At 41.1% G+C, this 25,071-nt stretch overlaps 1 protein-coding gene across 2 annotated transcripts in view; it reads right to left on the bottom strand.

Annotated features, from left to right (window-relative positions):
* Positions 1–25,071, bottom strand: part of adkb (adenosine kinase b) — a 112,643-nt gene that overhangs the window by 2,734 nt on the left and 84,838 nt on the right. For both annotated transcript variants that reach the window (XM_086139566.1, XM_086139567.1), the window contains exons 8-9: positions 12,485–12,520; positions 8,390–8,504 (exon numbers count right to left, since the gene is read on the bottom strand). In XM_086139566.1, the coding sequence (XP_085995692.1) occupies positions 8,390–8,504; positions 12,485–12,520 (151 nt within the window). The remainder of the gene's footprint in view (positions 1–8,389; positions 8,505–12,484; positions 12,521–25,071) is intronic.

Raw genomic sequence — 25,071 nt, 5'->3', positions numbered from 1 at the left:
CGGCGCAGACGGGAACCTTCAAAAAGGTGCAGGAGACAAAAGACTGACATGTGGATAAAAGGAACATGGGGAGGCTGACAGACCTCTTATTGAGGGAAAAAAAAACTCTGGGAGTTTAAGGAGAACATACGGGAAAAAAAAATACAAAAAGGTTGTTTAATGAGGCTCCCTACTAATGTAACAACAGCCCACTGATACATTCCTGTCGTTGTCCCACAGGGCAAGATACACAACCTGCAGCCAAGCATATGCTGAACACCACATGTCAAAGAAAGACAGGAAATCATCTTGTTAAATTAATGCAAATACTGCATGTCATGCTTCAGACTGACTATATTAGTGGTCAGAATCAGAAACCAGACAAGATAAACAGTTATGATTGTGTTTCACAATGGCATTATCTCCAAGCAAAGCAAAAAAAAACAAAAAAAACAAAACAAACAAAAAAAAAAAAAAAAACAGCAGATTGTCATTTTGATAATAAATTAGAATATGAGAAGAATCCTTTCAGGATCAGCCAATTAGTGACATAATGACTTTGCTTAATTAATGCCACAGCTGAAGCCTGAGAATCCTCCTCCCTCTTCAAACGATTAACCGCACATAAAATCTCATATTAATACATTACAATTTGTCAGCTATTGCACATTATAGACTCAAGTTGATCTTTACTGCAACAAACAGGATGGTTACCAGTGCCCCGGTAGAATATGCTGTTTATGTGTGCGTGTGTGTGTGTGCGTGGGATGGTTACAACAAAAGGTTTCTTTCATGGGCGTGGGCTGTTCAAGACTAATCAGGTCTTATGATGATAACCTCTTGTTCGAATTGGTGCTCATCGCTGCAATCACACTACATTCACGGACGGTAAAATTCATTCATTCAGGGAAACCCATGCGCGATCTGTTGACATCAGTCCTATTGTGTGTCTCATTGTAATTAGTAGTTTTTTGTTAGGGATCCACATCGTTATGTAGCCTAAAAAAAATCGATAAACACTCTCATATGCACTGTTATGTGTATCCGATGAAGGTTAAATCATTTATAATAACAACTTAATTTGATTTATTCATTTATATCCATATAGCCTATCCTGTACTCAGGGTTGCAGGGTTGCCGGAGCGCATCCTGGCTGTCATCGAAAGCGAGGCGGAGTACGCCCTTGACCGGTCACCGGTCGATCACAGGGCCACAAACGAATGTTCACCGTCTTATTCACACACGGGGGCTCGAATTAACCTTCTGCAAGTTTTTCGATTATAGGAGGAAACCGAACAACCCGAAGGAAACCTACAGATACTTGAAATATCACCTATTCCTTCTGCTAATTTCAAAATTCCGAACCATGTAAGTCTCTAAATATGAATCTAAGCGGTGTCAGTGATGATGCACGAGATAATTTGTTCCTTCAAAGTCTGTCATATGTGTTCGTGACCCGGAGATTTCCAGTAGCCGTATTTCACTCAAGTTTGATGCATCCTGGACCAAGGTTGGCTTCAAAAGATTTGTTATGTCATAAAACAATCAGATCTTCACTTTCATCGCTGAATGTCTGTACAAACTTCTAGGCTGAAACTGCACAGGCATCATTTTGCACAGTGAAATGTGAACGTGACAAACGCGGAAGGGGGACTTAAAGTCTTGAAATCTGTATAAGGTGAGCGATATCTCACCGGTTCCTGTATTTTTAGAGGGCCGCTGTGAAAAGAATGAATGGGAAAGTACAAAGCGTTGCATTCTTTTCACCAAATTTGCTTATTTAAGCAGTTGACATGTCTGACATAACAATTTGTGTTTCATCTAACAATACCAGCACAATATAAACAGACAAATGTGGTCAAAACAAAGGCATGATACCGGCTTCTGGTGCCAGACAGAGAAATACAGAAATTACATATGAGCCAACTTTGGACGACCCACTGATCTCTTTGGTAGTTGAGGTAGAAGAGAATTTTTTAATACAATAACTGTGATTTTTTTTTTTTTTTTTTTTGCATCTCAAATCTACAAGAAAATTGTATTTATAAAGTACAAAATTGCAAATCACCGGTTTGCCTAAATGGGCTTTACATTCTGAGCAGCATGCAGCCCCCTCTATCATTACTATTAAGCTCTCGGAATTAGCCAGAAAGATGCTGCCTACATGAAGGCATTTGATGCGTTTAGCAGAACTTTCTGAGAGCCGTTGCTAGCAACATGGCACAAGAGAAATCCCAATTTTATTCCAACGCTGTCTATCATCATGGCCTCCGTTTTGACTCCGCTGTTTGGGAAAAGTTTACATAACCCCATTGATGCACATTATTACATTTGACAGGCATGTCTACTAAAGTTACAGCCCAACAATTACCCAGCTGTCTGTAACAACAACCTCATTGGCAAGAATCTGTCATGGAAATGAGGAAAAACATAAAACAAAACAAAAAAGAAAAAGTATATATTCCAAATATTCTGACTCTGTGGTTGCTGGCTTGTAGATTTTCTGAAAACTGCACTTTGCTGAACTCATTTTACATTTCACTGTAATGAGTTTGGCTACATCATTTATAGCCATTAAAACTGTGCTGCGCTCTTCTTTTCTAACACTGACATATTCTTCTTCCTTGGATATGAGTTTGAACAAAGACCGAAGGAGCAGTTTTGTGGTGAATATGTGGGAGTGTGGCAGGACCGTACTTTGACAGGTAACCTGCAACGCGGAGAAAAGCCGAGAGATTCAAAAGAATTCAAATGCTTTCTTCCGGCACATTATAATCGTGCGCTTTTGTTAATTCACTCCTCATAATACCCTCATTACAACTCTTGTATGGCGGTGATTAAACTTAAGAAATTGTTTCAACAGGCGTCTCTTTGAAATTAGTATCAATTAAGTCCTTTATTATTGACTATTCTTTTCAATAATGGCAATTCACAGCAAAACAATGACCGAGACAATGCTTTCCCGGAGAGAAAAAAAAAAGCAATTCTTTATGCAAATAAGGTGACCTCTGCTTTATTGGAAAACGAGCATACGGAGGATTGTTTTGACTGAGATTACTACACGTTTCACTGGGTTGTATTCCAGCACCGGGTTTGGCATCTTTGACACGTCGCAGGTAGATCAAACAGTCCGCATTTCAAATGAGCTGTGCTCGTGTCGCACTTCATCGTCTACACAATTAGAAAAATTAATACCTAATTGGAAATAATGAGCTGCCAAATGACACAAATCCACATAATCATTCTGCTTAAGTGTAAAGTGAGAGTTTAAGTACAACATCTCAATGTGAGAAACTTCCCCATGAATACTTCGACTGGAACGTTTCCCGCTGCATTCCGGCCAAACTCTAAGCCTCGGAGAGGAAAACAACTTTACCGCTTTCTTGGCAAATGCAACAGGTTAGGGAGCGCGTTGATATTCAATACGTTCCCCTATCATAACCAGCATCTTTCTTCACAATTGAGTTAGAAGAAAAATACATATGCCTGTAATTACGGCAACCACAGGCTAAAGAACATCGCCAACCAATACCCTTTTCAGGGAGACATGAAAGAAAAGGTTTCAGTGTGAGATGCCAATGAAAAGAGAGGAGCTGTCTCTCATAGCACAGCTTGCTAATTGCTTTTGTCTATTAGGAAGTATGGAACATAAACATCCCGCTATTCAGCAGACTGTTGGGAGTATTTCAAGTGAATTGTGAAAGAATTCCGCACTTTTTAATATATCTTTGGTGAGTTAAAAAATACTGCCGTAAAAACCAACACACAAAAAGTAGGAAATGAGTGTTCTGTCTTGGAGTGAGTGTCGACTCACAGTGTGATTCAAGCATATCGGAGGCCGAACCCGACATTGATCGGCTCATTTTAATTGGTCAATATCTGCCTTTGACAGATAAGTATGTCAACATATGTATCAGACAACGAGGAATCTTTGCAGATCAATATTTTAGACGTAAAACATCTGATCAGTTCATTCGACACTCGTTCCCGGCAGGCATCCGATTGTTCGCTAACATTATCCAAATGGTATTTGTTGAACCTATGTTGCCATGTCAACGTCGTGCCGTCGAATAACGAAGCACGTTATCTAGCAACTGCAAGATATTGTATGATTTCGATCTTTTGCTGTTGTCCATTTTCTCCCCCATTCTTTTAAATATGACCCCAAATCAAATTTTGACATTGGTGTTTTGTTGATTTTAATGGCACCATCGCATTTTAACACCAAACTCAAAAATCATTATGAGTTACAAACTTCAATGTAATGTGTGCTTCGCATCATTTGAGATTAACTGTTGTCATTCAGACATACAATTTTAGTCCAGTGTGGGCTGATGTTGCAGATAATGAAACTCTTATTTGTTAAAATCAGCTCTACTGTAACAACATAAAATGGGCAATTGACAGAATTATTGACATAAATTTGTTTTTTTTTTACTCCTATATATCAGTATCAGTGTTAAACTCCAGTAACATTGGACTTGAATGTGTACACATCAGTTCTTTTTTGCCAAAGTTATAACCTGCCCGCTTTGCCCTCTTAAGCGCTCGCGAAGCAGCCGACCCAGACTTTATCAAGTCCTTATCAGCGATTACAGCTGCAACCCCAGCTGAATGATCGTTTATGAGATCTCTTCACCGTTAAGGTTCAGGGCACAATGATCTTAATTACTGCTTTAATGGGAGTATAAGCAAAAGCCTTGTGTAGTTCAGCAGTGTCAGTGGCAGCGAAATAAAGGGCCCCGTCCCCCTGCTCTTAGCTCTTAAAAGGCACGTTTAAAGCACTGGCGTGATGAAAAGCTCCGAATGAAGGGCAAGGAGAAAAAAGAACAATAACAAATTGACATCTCTTTTTGGAGAATTATACCACAGGGGAAGGCATTCTAGCATCCTTAATCACTATAAAATGGTTTAACATGGCATCCAGAGGCTGGCAAATGATCAAATCCTGACAGGAGGACAAATTGCAAACAAAATGAGAGATCAAGTTTATTAGAGCTCTGCCTCTGGGAAATGAAAATCTTTAATTCTCTTTTTACATTGACATTTATTTGGCTGGCCCGAATAATGACGCTCACACACATTCTGCTGCACCTACTACTGTAACTGCTCCTCCGCAATGATAGAGCAGTCAATGACATTTATCATGTTTGCCTTTGTAGATGACATCTGAAACACATTGTCTTTCATCCTGCCTGCATTCATCATGTACTTTATATAAAATTCACAGTGGCGCCAGGCTCTGTCTTTATGCAGGAGCAATGGGAGAAGCAGGCAGGAATTATCCATCACCTCCAGCACAATGGATACATTCCTATTCTTCATAACTGTCGGGCCCCTGCTTTAAGACTCCTTTTTAAATTGTCATGAGAGGCAATGCATCTGCTTCGATTCTGCTTGAAATAAATGCTTCTAATTAGCCCGAGAACTAATGTCAGCATTTATTGACTTAAAGTGGAATCATACCGAGATGATAATATCACATCACTGCTACGTTACACACTCCTGTTGATTAAATCTCGCGCAAGTCGGTTACATGCTTGAAGAGTTTTATCTGATGTATTACATGAAGGGCAGCACTCATCTGCGGTATTGACGTACGTACAAACACCACACACTGTTGGTTTCTTTGTAAAATCACACAGCAGCCTCTAGACAAACGTTTTCATCTCTGTCTCCCTAGGAATTATGTTGAATTTCCCTCCTGTGCTCATGTTCAGTGTTGGTGCAGGATGTTGGCGTTGTCTTTGTTGGGATACATCTTAAGGCATGGAGGTGAAGAAAATGACAAGAATGATTTATACCTAAAAATCACATTATCTTCATCCTTGGTAGATCAAGAGTGAATATAGTAAAGGAGATGAAACTTGAAAAAAAAATGATGCCAGTAAACATGACAAAGAATGTCTTGCTGGAAAATCAGCAAGCAGTTTTGAGAAAATGCACACAACTGATTAATGTGATGACACATTGTGATGCAGACACACATCTTGGCTACAATGTCCTGCCATCAAATCCTTGAGTGCTTTGGGTAAAAAAAAATAAAAAAATCAAACACTAATGCAGCAGAAATGCCCTTATGTATTTCACTATTTAACGCATTAACCGGTATCATATTTTTCTTTGCAATTTTGATTTTAGCCTCCAGTATTGTGTGTCATTCATTCAGCGCTGCCATGTATCATTACTTTTTTTCTCTCCAGTTTCAGAAACCCAAACTGGATCCGAGCCAGCGATGTTGGTTTATTCACATCGTGTTAAGCATCTTAAGCAAGTGGTACATAAGAAAGAAAACTATTTCTTTCCGTATGAAATTAGCAAACATTTTAAATCATAAAAATATCAACATTGACTAAAATAATGTAAACAAAGCAGGCCTATTTTATGTGTCATTATAAATACTTTTTGCAAAATATGCACTCATCAAGCAAATACTGTGTAAATCAACTGGATTCAAAGCTCTATGAATCGGTTGTCTTGATGGTTTGGGGAGAAAAAAAATGCTTGAATGAGACATATATTATCAAATATAAGATTATATTTGGCAACCATAATCTTTGGATTTGGCAATGTCATTAAACATGTTTGTGGTTCCTTGATGACTCAGAGTCCAAAAGCACTTCCTTTAAGCAGAAGTTGTGGTTTCAACCCACTTGTAACTGATATATCTGATATTTTAACTCCTACGCTGACCCATCAGACCTTTTCCATCCAATTTCTGAATGAGTTGCTTTTCAATAAATGAGGAAGCAAACTAATCATTAAAAGAAACAAGGATTATATTTGTCTTTAAGCAGAAGTGACCCCTTTAGAAGGTCTGATCAGCCCTTGTTCCACCTCAGCAACTTTTACCAGGGACTTTGTATTACCAGCTATTCCGAAAAAGCCCCGGTGCGTTTCCAGTGACATTAACCAGGTAAAAAAACGTTTCCATTGACCTCAAACTTTCCCTGAAAGTGGTACCTGGTCTGAGTGGGGGGGGGGGGGCTTTTCAGATTACCTGGAGTTTTTTGCGGGATGAGTAAAGACAGCAAGTGTTTCCATGCGTTCTACAGCAAACAAAGAATGCTGATTGGAAGAAAACACTTGCAGCATTTCCACATGTTAAAGCCAATTTGCAGCTGTTCACTTGTTGATTTCATTTCCACACACTTTTGTTTTCATTGTTGGAAAAATAGAGCAGAAGAAACAAAGAGACGTGGACGGACGATGAGGTCCAGGATCTTTTGAGCTTATTCAGCAGGACTTTGAGTCAGTCGCGCGAAATGACCGAGGTGTCATGCAATTACTCTTACCACTTCCCTGTGTGTCATTCGCCTGGTTTGACTACATCTCCCTGAACTTTGAGGTGCGGTGGAAATGCAGACCACACAGATTACCAGTAATACTTTTCCTGAGTAAATACATTCCTCATAAGGTCCCTTCGAATTTTGCCGAAAAGTGTAGTTTGAGAATACACAGGCTAAAGAAACCTCATCTTCTTAGGAATCTCTAACAATAACAAAATATGATAAAAGCGTGAGGTAAAAGAGAACAATTCAGCATGATCATGAAATAAGAGATGATTTCTAAAATAATAATAGTACTACTACTACTACTACTACTACTAATAATAATAATAATAATAATAACAATAATAAATACGTTTGGGCATTCAAGACTCCTGGTCTGAGTGTGAAAAGCAGAAACAGGCAAGAGATGCAAAGTGTCTCAAAGTGCTGAGTGGAGTCTTAACCTGAGACTTTTTTCTACCTGCGTGCGATTCGTCTCGAACATAAGGGCAACGAGAACAGACTCCAAGCAGAGAGAAAGGCTTCCACCGACAATCAGAAACGATCATCTCTCCCAACATCGCTTAAACCTGCGGCCCCTGCTCCTCTGTGATGGCTTTTCTTTTTAATATCCCACTATCAACAGTCCTCTGCATCAAAAGGAAACTGGATTGATTTGAGGACCAATGTTGTCGACCTATCCCCAAGGTCACTCTTGCCAGCGTTTTTCTGGAATAAGGGGTACCGTGTAAGAATTGAAGCATTAAAAATTGCTGAGGACTGGCCTGGAGTCTGTCCAAGACAAAGTTAGAAGTACTTCACAAATCAATGTCTGCTCTCTGCATCCCCCACACTTCTTTTATGCTCTAAAATGACAGAATGTAGTGCAAGCATTCATTTTTTTTTCCACATCTGGTGTCAATATTGGAGGTTAACTTCAAAGAAATTACTGATAGCATTTGGCGCTCCGGTCCTCGATCTCCCATCTATTTAAAGCTGGGTTTTGCAGGTCTGAGATATGAGGTCTCGTGAAGGGTAAAGACTTCCAAAAGGGGCCAAAGTTGGGATGTCTTTGGGTAGTAGTTTACCAAAGATATGCGTAGATGTGCGGACACAAGTAAAAAACGAAAACGGCCTACCAACAGTTGCCACGGTGTCGTCCTTGCCCTGGGTGAAGACCACCACTCGCTGCCTCTTTGTGTTTTCCTTTGGCAGGTTTTGGGTCTTCTTTGCAATCTCTGCAATGTCATCTGTCTGCGAACACAGCATACCACAGGGTAAGTACATTTAACATAACATTGCCTGAATGAAAGCGTCGCAAGGACGGCGTCTGAGGATTTATAAATATGTGTCTGCGAGGGGTCTTTCCGGCGTTTTCCAATCCTAACAGATGGATCAAGTGATAATGAAACCAGATGGGCTATGAAACCATTTTGAGAAAAAGATCAATAAGTGCACTCAATAAAGCTTCCATGCAGTTATAGCAGAGCTGAAAAATATTAGAATGTCCTATTCCCTAAGTGAGATGAAAATAAGCGTGTGAAGATATGCCATTGTCAGATAAAGTTACTTCGGCGAGCTGAAAGGAATAGGCGGTGCATGTACTGTATCGTTCACTTCCTGAAACAGGCCATCTCTCCTCAGCATCTGCAAAGAATGGATATTCTCGCCTGGAGACGACAGAACTCTCCCGAGTGCTTCCCTTTGATCATGAGAGGGATAAAAAAACCCACACCTGTCAGTGCTACTTTATTATTAACTCATCATGATGTACTATGAGCAGGTGGAATGTCTTTATCATCGTCTCACAGCGGGGCGGACTCCGAGTTTCTGTAATACAGCCGAGCCAGGAGTCGGAATTAAGGGTCGTCGACACCTCTAGCATTTGTATCAAAGCTAGCGCTCCCGATACTTTCAGGATGAGCAAATACTGCGGTTATGGGAGTAATCGAAGAGATGGGCACCGGCCCCATATCGCAAGCCGCACACTTGCTCACTCAAACCAATGAGCTTTTACACCTTTAAATGCTTCCCAAATGTCCTTTAATCAGACCCGAGAGGTCCGGGGAGACCCTGGGCCGGGGAAAAATGGGTGTAACACTCTAAGTAAGTGCTAATGGTGAGGTTAATACATAGGCTGTTAGCAGGCAACGGTGAAAAAAAGGCAATTTGTCACTGTGACTGCATGTAACCACAAGCACTCCTCCAGACACTGAATGCAAAACCACACAGGGCTTTGGCACATTGTCTGCCTTTGGTTTTATGTTCAGCGACATAAAAAAGGCACTTTTACTCAGGTTTTAGTTGCTAAAAGGCTGGGAGAACCAAAGTGGCAGGGTGAGCTACTAACATACGCAACCTGTCAGACACAACTCTTTCCCTTTTTGTCCGGGAAAAATTTACAGCATTCTAAGATTACAGGAAAACAATATCTGCCGTGCAGAACAAATGAAATGACAAATGATATTGTCACCGCAGATTACGGTTAACAAATTAGCTTTTATAGCTACAGTCTAGGGGCAATTAATCTGATGTAAAGCAACAAACTGTGTTAATTGCAATTCCGTATTGAAGCCACGGAGAAGACGAAATACACCACTTCAGGGTTTTTGAGACACACTACCTGGAAAATATTCAATTATAGCTCGAGAACCGAAAGAGCATTTCGAGGAAAGAGATCGCAATCAGGATGCCCGCATCTGTCGATTGCTGTTTTGGGAAATGCGAGCTTTATCTTTTATTTACAATAAAGAAAAGCCGCCGTCACATTTGCTTGCGATAAGGATATGATGAGAAAATTTAAGCTAATCTGTCTTTGGGCCTGATTTCACAACTTTTATCACAGATTATTCCGCAAAAACCCCACAGGACTTATGTACACACAGCCGGGGCACGCCAGTGTAACTGCATCCGGGAGTGTGAATTCATAAACTATTATAATAATCCGCAAGAAAGGTGTGAGATATAAACACAAGTGTCCGGGTATACAGATTGCTGTTCAACGGCTCCAGCTGTCAACTTTAAGGCTGCAGAACAAATGTCCGCAGCCAGACAAAACTGTGCCCGGCACGTTGCAGCGATGAAAACCGTTCCGTTTCAGCCGAGCTCAAGCCAGACAGAAGAAAATCACCTCGTCAGGTCAACTGTATTTTTTAAGCATAGGGTAAATCACCTGTTTCGACGTCCAATTTACTCCAACGCCAAATAGCTGTTAGTTGTCGGGTAACAAGATAGTGAAAAACCCGCTGGTTTAATTTGCAGACCGGGCAATCAAGCGGTTTCATCTCATGTTGCTGTGAGTATTTCGTCGAAACCGACGGTTTCATAAATGGTAATTCTGTGCTGTGACTGCCACTGCTGCCGGCTCAGCAGCAGAACGTCTGTTCCCCCATTCTGTCTCGGTGCATTTTTACACAGACAGCAAGCCACGACAGTAGTGCAATATTCTGGATTTGAAAAGGCTGTGAGGGGGTATTAACAACAGGGTAGCAACTGCAACAATAATCAAATAAAGTAAAAAAAAAACAAAACCAAAAAAAACCCAAAACAAAACACTTATTTATTTATTTCTTATGTCCCACAATGACCTATTAGTTGGTTTCTTCATGAATTTAAATGAACTCGCTGGGTATAAAAATTCAAACAGCTTCCCCTGGGATACTTATCTTTGACTAATTACACTTCGTGAAGCTTTGGATGTTAGGAATACATCTGATCAACAGAATAGCAAATTTAAGTATAGTTTAGAATAAATCCATGCGATGCTTGATGAAATTGTTGCACAAGTGTAGAATTTTGTGTGACATAATGCATAAAAGAGGACAAGTCATCACATTTGATGTGAAATTGATTTGAAAAAAATAACCACTCCAATGCAAAGGGAAATTGTTAAGATGTTACCACGTGACCTAAAAAAAAAATGGAATTCTGGTGTTGAACATTAGAACTAAACCATCTCCATGACAACGGAGAAAACTCCGCAGAGGAGGGCAACAGGATGAAGACAAATTTCCCATTATGATTGCTGATGTTTGGAAAGAAAAAATGACATCCATGATAATATGTGTCCAGCAATACAAATTACATTACTAAGTCAATAGTGACTATTAATTCAAATGTTTAGCAGGCTAATGGACGTACCATATTAATCTTTTTGCAGGTCAAACTTGCACGTAGCAAGTAAACTTGTCATCAAATGTGACTAAAGAAAAAGTAAAGACATCAGGGGAGACACTCTTTGAATTGCAACTATCTAAAATGCAGTAAATACAGTACACGCCGCTGATGTCATCTGAGAAATCACATTCAGCCAATGCAGTTGGAGTGTTCTGGAAAATCAGTTTGACAGGGAAAATGTCAAAGAATTGTAACTACTACAAGAGAGTCTACACTTTGCCCTTTGTATTATTTTCCTCCATTAATGCCCCCCCCCCCCCCCCACCCCGACTCTGTTCTCCTCTCTTAAACCTGTCACTGCCATCAGGATTGCATTTCTATTCCAGTCACGTTGATCGCACCGTTAGTGATTCTGGATGACAATTATTCACACAGAGCAGAGCCATATTTAAGGTAGCTCTACCTTTGAAAGAGAGAAGGCACTTAAAATACCTGAGCCCATTTTGAAAAACTCGCACACTGATTTCACAGTTGGAAAAACAGTAGAAGGGGATAGGCAAAATGCAGGCGAAAATAGACATTTGTGTAACACTTAAGAGAAAGCCTCAGTGTAAATCGCACACTGTTCTTTCTATAGTATAACAAGCGCGATGATTTTCATTTCCATAATCCCAAACCACAGGTGGCTATAATTTGGTTATCAAAAGTCTAGGATGTGTTTCAGTGCAATGTCATGCTATAGCAGTGAAAGGAAGACATACAGTATCATCCCTGAGTGCAATGAAGATAATGAGGAGGCTTTTTAGCCAGGCAACCTGATGAGCCCCATGCTTCCAGAGAAAGGCTTGAAACCATGCCCAACTTCTCAGCTTCCCAAGAGGCTTTTCAAAATTCAATAAATAACATCTGTAGGCGATGTTGGGTGTAGACCTAGCAGCGTGCGTCATAACACAGAGCTGGCTGAACAAAGAAACCATGACGACTGCCAGGTTTCCATAGCAACTGCTACAAGGCCTGGAGAGTATAATAGCACATCAATCACTGTCCAAAAAGAACTTCATTATCAGCAAAAATAAACCTTTAGGATCTGTTTAGTGTGCAACTGCTGGTCAACTCACCTCAAAGCCCATCTCTTTAGCAAAGGTTGCCGCTTCCTAAAACAAAAAAACAAACAGACAGAAATGAGCAGTTAATTACTGAGTCACAAACAGAGCAGAATGTAACACTCTTTTCATGAAGTAAAGACATCTTGCTTGCCTCCACTTATCCCATGTGCAGGACTGTCACTTGAGAATAAGCAACCTGTATTAGTGTTCCTCTGCCAACTACTGATTTAATAGGCAACCAGCCCACCTATTTAATCTATTGGCCCACTTCATCTCATCTTACCACAGCAGAGTGAGATAGCGCCATGTCAACTACTGGTCATAAAAACACCACTAAATCCATGAATATGTCCTGGTATGTGAATGTACCTAACACTCCCTGCATGAAACTACAAGGATGATATAAGCAAGGTCACTTGGGTCCAGCGTAACCATCATTTTGCAGTATTTGTGTGTGAACTGTGTGTCATCAGAAGAACGCATACATTCTTTTGAGATTGCTTTTTTTTTTTTTAATCAATACGTTGCCATTTGCTTTAACAGTAACCCAGCAGAGACAAATTGATGTACTATTCCAATAACACACACACAGCTGGCATGACTCGGACTCGGTCAGTACAGAAGGTGTCCCTCCAATCACAGGGTTGGCTGTTTGATTCCCAGTTCCCCCTTCCTGTGTGTGGACGTGGGCATGGGCAGGAGACTGAACCCCAACTTGCTCCATACAGCCTGGTTAGTGTCTTGAATGCCATCTCAGCTACCACTGGTTTAATGTGAAAGTGTGTGTCTGAATGCTATCTAATGAAAAGCATCATGAAACCGCAAGGTGAGAAAGCATCTTAAACGTTGACACCATTGATACACATACATACATCAAGGTAAACATCACATTCATTTTTACATAGTACTTTATAATATGTGTATTGTGCATGTTAAGATGTTTTATATCAGGTGTTTTCAAGTATAGATCAGTATTAATGTCATATAAACCAATAATCAATATAATATAATAATAATAATCATCATTAAAAAAAAAAACATAAACCAATTATCAGTCATTTGGGCCTGGTTCCAAACGGACAAGAGAAAAATCAGTCACATGCTAAACCGCAGCATAAAAAAATGGACATTTGGAGCAACAGGCTAACATTAGTGCCTCTCCAAGTAGTAGGAAGTTTGTTAATGTAGCATCAGCAAAAACAAAATGGGATTTTCCTGGAAAACAAGGGATATATACTTGAAAAATTAATAAAATATCAAAACAACAGCATTTACTGCAGCCAAACAGTAGTAATAACAAGCACAGCTAATAATAATGGCACAATGGCATTAACTCAGTTGTGTTGAGGGTGCCCCAAAATTCCTCACTATGCACAGTTTACTTCATTCACCCCTGGACAGTGCAGTTTATAGAGTACTGGCAGCTTGTAGACCCTATTAGCATGTAAGAGAAAGTCACAGTATGCCAAGAGTAAAACAGACCTGCTGGGACCAAGTACAAGTGCGACTTTGAGACCTGGTTTCCATTACTCATTTGACGGGATGAAAATCTTGTAGGAGACTTGAAAGACTTTGATAAGATCAAGTTTTGAATTTGTAATAATTGGCAAAAATTGAGGGGGGGGGGGGGGGGGGCGACACTTAAATGCAAATAATTAAGCTGGTTAGACTTGTAACCATCATTAGGCATAGGGATAAACACATCTCAGAGCATGACCCCTACCTACACCTAAGGCTTTGGACACAGCTTTAAAAGTTTGAATGGATCTCTTGTACTGTTGAGAAATAGTGAGGCCAGGGATGAATCTAACCGAAATAATAGTTAGCTCTGATGTCCAATTTATGATTCGTCATGCATCAGAAATAGCACACAAAGTCACTGCGATGATTCTTTAAATGATAACAGAAACTGCTGCTTGTCAGTTTAGACCAATGCAGCAAATTGTGACAGACAACCTTGTGCACTAAATTTACTTTTGACCCAAGACGGGGCAATAAAATGATGCTATGATTTGAAATAAACCAAATTATCTGAAGGAGGGGGGCTGGTCTTTGCATGACCTTGGGCGGAGGTTGACAACCTGGTCCTCAAACAGAAGGGTAGGAAATGACATGGAACAATAAGGTTACTGGTCCCTGGAGAAGAGCCTCATGGCCTCTCTGCCTTGGATCAACATCACAGCAACAGCAATATGTCATTTCATCGCCCCCCGACACCTCCATCGCACAGAGTCCGAGAGGCCGGTCAATTAGAAGCACTAGTCAAGACGCAGTTTCATAATGAGTAAAGGTGAGTTGTTTTTTTCTATCCACGCTTCGGTCTATTGGGTGCTTGGGTCTCAAATTTGATTTCATTTATTTACAACTAGTATTGACTTTTCTCTTTGAGAATGTTCCATCATGAGAGGAGCATGTGGCATGAGCAGCTTGGAAAATGTCTTGTTCAAACAGTGATATTTCATCATGAAGCATGTTAAAGCGTCACTTTATTACTGGGAAAGAGCCGGTGCGTGCCTCCATGTCACGCCTGGCAATTGCACTGATTAGAGAGGCTCAAAGAGAAGGGGAATATTTGAGGAATTCATTCGTTTTTGTCCGATTAACACCTACCGTGACATCAAAAATAGTTGTTGCTGTATGCTTAGCTAAATATCACATTCACTCAACCGATATATTGGTTCGATAGCTGCAATTATGAGTTTAGATAAGGAAGCGAATCATACTGGAAAGATAAGAAATACACATCAGGATTTCTTAAGGAGCTAAGAACATAAATATTTTAAGATCTTAATATTTTAGGCTGAGAGTGTTTTACATTTGACATGATCTGTTTTGGTATGTTGTCCTAGACAGCTTTCAAATGACGGTCCATGTGCTTCTACAGCTGTCGCTACAATGACAAGTACTTCGAGTGACATCTGGGCAAAATCCTCTCATGCTCAAAAAAGCATCTTGTTTGTTCAGAGATTGCCATGATTGTGTGCTTGCCCGTGATGATCTGCTCTGAGTCTGGCTCTGATGGAGGCAGAACGGGGCGCATCAGTTCTCCACCCTGTACTCCTCGGGCAAACAAGGTAAAAGATAAGGCGGACAGAGCGCATGAGTCCTCTGCAGCCGTAGTTAGTAGAAAGCTATCAGAATGTGTGAGATGTTGCTGCTGTCAAAGGCTTAAACAGTCAAAAGGATATTTTTAGAGAGCTTAAGCTAATAATCCAGAGCCCAGTCAAGGGAGGCAGAAGTCTACAATTTCTTTCCACGCAAAAGGAAAGGGGAAATACAGACTTCATGCAAAGGGCACTTTTTTGATTCCCCTGAAACTGTAAGTGACAGGAGCCGACCGGGCCTGATATAGAAGGATTCACAGTCGTCCGGAACGTTACGTGAGTGCGATCCATGCTGTTGGGGTTCGTTTCCTTGATAATGATGAAAATCTGCTGACCTTGCAGATAATCTCTTTGCGTTATAAAAAGAATTTTGAAAAATGCAACAAAACATACATTGTAACAATCGTACCTGCTTGTGGAATCATCTTGATATGTTGCTGGAGTAATCGAAAAAATTAACAGAAATTTACCCTCACTGAATATATCAGGTCAATTCACTTTTGGTCAAATCATTCTGTGCACAGCAGACAATGACGTCTCAAAGGAAATCATTACAAAATTAGAAAACAGCCTCTAACAACAAAACAGCCCAGTGATCTGGAGCAAGCATTTGGTTTGTTTTGCTCTAATATGTAACACGTTGCTGTCAAGCATGTCACAGTAGAACTGAGTGTTGGGAAAAAAAATCCAATTTCAGTGTTTCCCAAAGAATCTAAATCAAAGAGCAGAGCTCAGTGCTAAGGTTAATAAAAGTTGATAAGCTGAAAAGCGTAACTCCCCTAGGCCATTCAGAAAATAGGCATTTGCCTGACCGTGTTAGCCCAGGCTGATGCCGAGGCAGAAATTGAATTGTATTTGACACTGTGTGTGTGTGGTGGCGAGATACTGAGGAGGGTACAGCCCTGACAAGTTATTTACAACAACATCCGTTTTCTCATTCTCTGTGTCCGAGCATTTCAATAACAGCTCGCTTCAAACACGTCATTGATTTAAGCCGAGAACAATTTTAACGGGGTCTTTCAATATTGAGCAAAAAAAGAAAAAAATAAGACTTTATAACTAGTGTGGGGGTGACACCGCAACACACCGGACAACTGATTATCAGGTCGAGACAAATCAGTAGGAAATGACAATTTGTAAAAACATCTCACGTTAAACTGAGCATGTCTGGGTCATGACATTTTAAATTGTGCTGCAAATGATCAATACTGGCAGATATATATCACAATGGCATATGGCATGTTTTCTTTGGTCCGTGCATGTGTGTTAGTCATCACTGAGGCGAGTTAGACAGCTTTCATAAATGCCCAGTAAAAACATCTGGAAATCAACTCAAGTGTTTGCAAATTATTATAGCATACATTACAGAGTTGTGGGTGGGGCAGAGAATACATAACTAATCAAGGTGATGGCAACAATGGGGATAGTGAGTGCCCTTGACACGGCCTCGGGGTAACAAACACGACTCCTTAGGTGTGTCAGTACGTCGGCTCACAGCATGAATCCAGGTAATGCCGAACAGGAAGTGGCAGCCTCACAGATATGTGGGCCGATAAAGACTACAGGTGATTATTAATACGATCATGCAAGCTGATAGCACCTCACTCATGCTGGTTAAAAGGCAGGCAGGCGCCTGCTACCGTGCAGGACAGATTAGCAGGAATAAATCACCTGTACCAAGCCCTCCTGAAGCTCCCAGGAGAATGCAGCAATTCGGCTCATGCATGACAGGCTACAAACATGAGGGTAAACACACACACACACACACACACACACACACACACACACACACACACACATGCGCACACGCACACATCACGCATGCACAATCACTCAGATGCACACACATACATACATACATACATACATACATGGAGCAACAGCACACACCAGTAAGGAAGTCGCTGCTATTACAGCCTCAGTGAATTCACTGAACAACACCTGACGGCATTTCACTTTAAGTTTTATTGAGCCATAAAATGGCAAGTTTATTTTTTTACCTCATTGCTTTTTTTTTTTTTAGATCACATAGTTGTGCACATTAAGAGTGTGGACAATATTTTGACTTTTCATAACACACGTGTGGCTGGACTCCAGTTCTAATGCATCAACTGTTGCTAATGCTGTTTGCGTGCCTTTATAGGGACGGATTTATAAAATAACCTTTTTTTAACTTCAGCCCGATTCAAATTTCAACTACCATTCAACAGATGGTGTAGAGAGAAATTTTCATTAGACATACCATCTTCAATGCATAAGAAATAGGAAGTTATTTTCAACATCTGTCAATTGTCTCTTTTTACCTAAGGCAAAGTGCATTATTGATTAGATAGATTCATTTTAATAGATAATGGGAAAAACACACAGGTGCATTGCAGCCTCTTGTTAACTATTGTATGCAGAAGTGTTCGGTTAAACTTTTTTTTTTTTTGCAATGCTTATTTATAACACAGTCAAGTTTAAGCTCTGGAGCACTGCACAGAGGGGAAAAGTGTGGTTGAGCAGGTTCTGTGGATTGTAATGGAAGAATTCTGTTGTAAAAATTGTATCTATGTACCTTCGTGGTACATTTTGGCTGTTAGTCTGCAGTATATTAGCAAGGTGATTTTGTTCATTGAGTCTACCCCTTATCCCGCACACAGGGGTACAGGTGGGGCAAAAGCCAATCTCACCTGACACCAAGTGATGGGAGGTTCACCCTGGACTGGTTGCCAGTTCATTACCTATTAAGACATATGACAATACACACCTATGGGCAATTTGGAGTAACCTGGTGTGAAAGGAAATACAGAGAAAACCAATCCAGGCGTGGGGAGAACGAAGAACGGCAAAACAAGTGAACCAGGAGTATTCTTGCTGTGAGACAGGAGTGCTAGCCACTGTACCAATGGGATATAATTTGGAGAGCTTCTGCTCAGCTACAGGATGAACAATATTATAAAGCTAATTTGCAGTTTTCTTCAGAGGCAAATGTTTGAGATTTAGTTCATTTGCTGTTACATGATTGGTGCAACACAGTGTCTGTGGTTTAGTTTATATGAACTGAAGTTGTAATAAAGTTTCCGGGGGAAAGAGAACTGAATCAGAATTGAATTAGTGTACACCGGGTGAGAATGCAGTCCCTACGGGACACAAGCCGGTGTTCTCCTTCTGCCAGTCCCAAGTCCGGATAAATATAGAAGGTTGTGTGGGGAAGGGCTTCCGTGGTAATTCTTGTGCCAAACTAAATAGGCGAATCGAATCGACTACTTTCATACCGGATCGGTCGATGCCTGGGTAAACAACGACTGCCATTGGTGCTGATCGCTTACAGGGTACCGGTGGAAAATTTGGGCTACCGGGGGATGGAGAAGAAGAGGAGGGAGGCATGTCCGTGGACATGTAGTGAAAGAAAACATGAAGTTAGTTGGCGTGAGAGAAGAGGATACAGAGGTTAGAGTTAGACGGAGGTAGATGATTGGCTGGGGCGACCCCTGGGGGGAGTAGCCGCAAGGAAAAGAAGAAGAGTATACTGGGCAAAAAACAATCTATATTGTACATTTAGGAGTTTTATGGACTTCTAATACATCTGATCAACGGCTTTAAACTAAAGTTTACAAAGCAGCGCATAGGGTGCAAACTCCTCCACATTAATATTAGCGTTAAATTAGTCCGACATATTAATTGGAAAAGGCCCCTGGATAGCAAGTATCAAAGAGGTAACCCAAATAACTGCTTGGAATTTTTATATTACAGTACTTTTGTTTTTTAGCAAACTTGACAGCAAGTGCCGCGCTGTCCGTAGCTTCGATGTGACCCAAGGTGCCTCGCCTGTCAATCCATTACACACCTCTAGCAACAGCCTATGTTCCCATCTATCTCAGTCTGCCTACAAGGTCAGCAGAGGTCTCTTAGCAAGCCCACAGGGACAGCAGCACCACCTACAGCATAGGTCCAAAGGTTAAACAATCAGAAACATGTGCAGTACATAAATATCTCTTGTTGATAGCAATCTCAGAATGGGGAAGCGGGGTTTGCATAAGGGGCTCAGAATGGAGGATGTAACCTCAAATAGAGCAGGGGGGTTGAGGGGGAGCAGGCAGCCATTCATTCACTCCGGTGGGGTTAATGGAAGCAACGGCAACACTAGTAGCAGCCTTGCGTACGGGGAGTCAGTTATCAGTTGATGCCCTTATCAGCACTAAGGGGCTCTATCACACATCTCACCCCCAGGCTCTAACAAAGGGGAGACCTGAGACGTCTGACTAACAGAGACTGGCTGTCTGTCAACACTGAATGAGGGAAAAATTGTTTATTGACTGGTTATATCAACAGATGAGCTTCAAACGACTGCTTGTGACCCTCAATCTATTTGAATTTCTGTTTGAAATCAGAAAGGAGGCCTGATTGCTTTTACGACATAAACCATTTACTTCATTTATATATTTCAGTATCACACTCCTGATTCAATACATTGACTTTGCTATTGGGCTAAACTTAATCAGATCCAAAACCTTCAGAAACAATTTTTAGGAAACCTGAGCTGTTCAAATGAGTGTCGTCAAGTTTTATGTTTTGAGATGACACAGAAGAAATACAACTATATAAAAACACACCAAAAAAGATTTTTTTTACAGTACTTTATTATCATTGATTTGGTGTTTTGGACAAAGTAGCCCTTCAAATAATATCTTTAAATCATGCAAAGGTTACTGTTTATGAACTTGGTTGAAATGTGACAGTCCGTCAGTTTCTTGCAACTTATTATCAAGTAAACACAACAGACGCTGGCTTGCAGGCGCTGCAAGCAAAGGCCAAGAAAGCAAACTACTTTCATCTGCACTGAACTGTTGAGAACAGTGACCATGACCTCCTGTGTATAATAAACATGCGAACATTTGGCCTGCTCTATTTACCTCTTAATGAGAAACAAAGATTTGCTCTGCAGGAACTTGCATGCTTCAGACAATGAAAAACCCAGGGAGGAAAAAAAGCTCTCAGAATAATTCAGACCATGTGCAAGCATTGGGGACATGAGAGCTTTTTCTGAATAAATTGGCCATACAAAAATTGAGATGATATCCAACAAGTTATCTGTTGATGTGGCATAAGATGGCTGTTTGCCAGAGGAAAAGCTGCATGGAGAACGGGGGCCTCTCCACCACACGGTTAAATCATTTCACATGCGTGCACATAGCTAACAAGTGATAGATGGTGCATGCTGAGCAAAATAAACACAAGGCTGTTCGAGCGGGAAATTCTTGGCATGGTGCAATCTATGAGACGGACAATAAATTTGAAAAATATAATTTCCCTCAATTCAAGGGGAAGCCAGTAGATTCTATTATCAGTGGCGTAGGGCAACTGATTTTGATATTACAGGTGGGTATGTTATTATTTGTTGACTGTACTTTTGTCATCCTATTAGTCGGAATTTACTAACCATGCGAGGGACAGGGGAGTCATCCAAATGACACTGGAAAACATACCCGTATAGGCTGGGAATACAATCATGGGTAGACAAAGGCTACTTCTCCTGCCAACTCCATGTGGATAAGCGGATTGGAGACGGAGGGGAGGAGGGGAAGGGGAGGGGAGGAAACCAGCCAAACTCCAAGCAGCGGTTATTTGGCAGAAGGGCAGGCATGAAGATTGTGAGGGTATCTGGGAAGCCCACTAGTACTCAAACTACTGCATGTCCCTCAAGCAACAAGCAGATATCCTACATGTTCTCCTGCTGTGGCACAAATACTCAGGCCTCAGCACCACCAGAATGTAGGCCATATTGATCTGCTCCCAAATGCAATATCTCTTGTTACATCCATAATCATTCTCCTTCGGGGGGACTTCAGTGTGAGCCCTGGCTGCCCCTCTGGATGGCTTTCTATCAATCTCCTCTTTAAAGATGCTCTCTTGTCTTGCATTTCACAACAAACTGCCAAGGACCCTCTCCCTTAACCCTGGCATTTTCAAATATTTCATTGTTCAGTCCTAGAGTTGAGGAAGGCGGCTTAAGCAAATCACAATTACAGCGGTTAGTCGGACTCCCCTGGTGGAGCCATACTGGCTCCCAAACTACCATGACTCGCTAAGAGTCAAGCCAGGAAAAACAGAGCAATGTTGGTCATCTTTCTCCCGCACTGAATCTTCCCTCTGCATGTCTACAAAAAGCTGATTTTCTTTGGAGCTGTTACACTATCATTGAATTAACACTTGCTGGATTCTGCAACGGTGCCCTTTGACATTTTCAAAACCTTTGAAAGTGATTCCAATTCAGCCTTTGAAATAAAGAACACAATTTTAAAAAAGGCAAAAAAGCCATGCATTTTCTAGTGATTTTTTTCTTTGCCAAAGCCAGTAAATATTTCATTACAAACTTGGACAACAGTCAGCACTTTGATTGTAACTCGCCGCTTTTACAGAGCATTTCCAGGGTAGAAATAATATAACGGCGCTATACCAGGCCAGCTGAATAAAAGTAATTGAGACAAAGGAAAATGATCTTCAGCCAATGAGCGTGCGATGGAGGTCGTCATTGCACCATATCGACATCTGCGTATAAGGGACGGCCAGAACAGCTCATTGAAAACACTGTGGTGTTTAAACAGTACTTCTCCTATGGGAAATAAATTCACTTGACGGTGCCAAATTGCATCGACATGGTTTGCTCTATATAAAAAAAATTGTAAAGGGGCACTTTTTAATCACCTGCTGTATATACAAATTCAACCAAACAGGGATTACAGCAGTTCCTATGGAAACCTCCTGATCTGTGGTCTGTGACCTGTAAGTGAAACTCCTCTTTCCATTATTTGTGGTCTACTATATCAAGGATATTAATGCAGCCTCAGGGCGGCACTGGCCCGTGTCTCCCCAAGCCTGGCTTGGGGGGGACGGAGCAGTGTCTCCCTGCGCCGGTCCCGACCACGGATAAATGCACAGGGTTGCGTCAGGAAGGGCATCCGGCATAAAACTTTTGCCAAAACCAAACATGCGAGTCAACCATAACCATATCATACCGCATCGGTCGCGGACCGGGTTAATGACGACCGCTATTGGTACTGATGACCTATGGGGTACCAGTGGAAATTGGGCTACTGTGGGTCAAGAACAAGAACAAGAAGAGGAGGAGGGCGTTTTCAGAAGAGTGTAGCCAGACACCATAGGATGGTGGTTTGTAGGATAACTCTGATGACAAGGAAGATGAAGAAAACAAAGGTGGAGCAGAGGACAAAGTGGTGGAAGCTGAAAAGGGAGGAGTGTTGCATGGTTTTCAGGGAGGAGTTGAGAAAGGGTCTGGGTGGTCAGGGTGAGCTTCCAGATGATTGGACAACAACAGCTAGTGTTACCAGGGAGACAGGTAGAAGACTAATTGGTGTGTCATCTGGAAGGAAAGTAGATAAGGAGACTTGGTGGTGGAATGAGGAAGTGCAGGAGTATATACAGAGAAAGCGGTTAGCAAAGAAGAAGTGGGATACTGAGAGGACTGAAGAGAACAGACAGGAGTACAGGGAGATACAACTTAAGGTAAAGATAGAGATAGCAAAGGCAAAACAAAGGGCATACGATGACTTGTATGCTCGGTTGGATACTAAGGAGGGTGAGAATGATCTATACAGGTTGGCGAAACAGAGAGATAATGATGGAGAGGATTTAAAACAGGTCTGGGTGATTAAGGACAGATATGGAAATGTATTGACAGATGCTAGAAGAGTGATGGGAAGATGGTAAGAATACTTTGAAGAGCTGATGAATGGGGAAAATGAAGGAGAGGCAAGGGTAGAAAGGTGACTATTGTAGACCACATAGTAGCACAAATTAGTGATAGTGAAGTGAGGAAGGCATTGAAGAGGATGAAGAGTGAAAAAGCAGTTGGTCCTGATGATATACCCATGGAGGTGTGGAAGTGTCTAGGAGAGGCAGCGGTAGATTTTCTGATTTTCAAGAGAGGAGCTCTGGTATTGTATGAGGAAGTCTGGAGTGGCAGAGAAGTATGTTAAACTAGTGCAGGACATGTATACTAGCTGTGATACAGTGGTATGTTGTGCTGTAGGGGTAACAGAGAAGTTCAAGGTGGAGATGGGACTCCATCAGGGATCAGCTCTGAGCCCCTTCTTGTTCGCAATGGTGATGGACAGGCTGACAGATGAGGTTAGACAGTAATCATGGACCATGGACCATGATGTTTGCAGATGACATTGTGATCTGGGAGCAGAAAACAGGTAGAGGAAAATCTAGAGGTGGAGCTATGCACTGGAAAGGAGAGGAATGAAAGTTAGTCGCAGCAAGACAAAATATATATGTGTGTGAAAGAGAGGAACTTGGGTGGAATGGTGAGGCTACAGGGAGTGGAGCTCAAGAAGCTGGAGGATTATAGGTACTTGAGGTCAACAGTCCAGGGCAACGGAGAGTGTGGAAAACAGGTGAGGAGACGGGTCCAAGCAGGTTGGCATGGTTGGAGAAAAGTGTCAGGGGTATTATGTGATAAAATACTATCAGCCAGAATGAAAGGAAAGGTGTAAAAGACAGTGGTAAGACCAGCGATGCTGTATGGCCTTGAAACAGTTACAATGATGAAAGGCAGGAGGCAGAACTAGAGGTTGCAGAGATGACGATGTTGAGGTTCTCTTTGGGAGTGACCAGGATGGATAGGATCAGGAATGAGTCTATCAGAGGAACAGCACATGTTAGATGTTTTGGAGAGAAGGTCAGAGAAGCCAGACTGAGATGGTTCGGTCATGTACAGAGGAGGGATAGTGAATATATTGGTAGACGGATGCTGGAATTGGAGCTGCCAGGCAAGAGGTCTCGAGGAAGACCAAGGAGAAGATTTATGGACGTAGTGAGAGAGGATATGAAGGTAGTTGGTGTGAGAGAGGAGGATACAGAGAATAGCGATGGATGGAGAAAGTTGATTCGCTGTGGCGACCCCTGAAGGGAAAAGCCGAAAGAAGAAGACTATATCAAGGATATCATCTATTTAGTTGTATGTATTTGTCTTTGTCACAGAATACAGTAGGTCTTTTTGGCTTCACCCACAAAAACAAATTGGCTAACAGGCTACTTCCTTGAATTGACTCGCGTATTTTGAATACAATTTTTTTTGCCAGGCTTCCACAGACTCCCATAGATTAGGCATTTAGTTCATGCAGAGCAGATCTCTTACTCTGACTTCATTAGTTGGTGTCCTGTGAATAGAGAGCTTATAAAATTTATATGTATATATATATATTTTTTTATTTTTTATTTTTTTATTTTATTTTTTTTTTGACCTTCACCTGCCCTAGATTAGTGGTTGGGTATTTTTGTAATCCAGGAATATAAGTTATTAACATTGATATTTCAGGTATTGCATTTCATTGCAATTTCATAAAAATCCACTTTGAAGCATTTGTGACACTGAACAAAAAAGGTAAATTTTAAAGGACACTCCTTTTTGCAAAGTTAATTTAAAGGAAATTGTTTTCTTGCCAATTGGTATTTATCGGGTTTGTCAAACTATAGATCAACAAATTA

This window comes from Fistularia commersonii, chromosome 32 (assembly GCF_037954325.1).
Source record: "Fistularia commersonii isolate RoL2024-O1a breed Wild chromosome 32, RoL_Fcom_v1.0, whole genome shotgun sequence".
Taxonomy (NCBI): Eukaryota; Metazoa; Chordata; class Actinopteri; order Syngnathiformes; family Fistulariidae; genus Fistularia; species Fistularia commersonii.
This window is presented reverse-complemented; position numbering and strand designations above follow the sequence as displayed.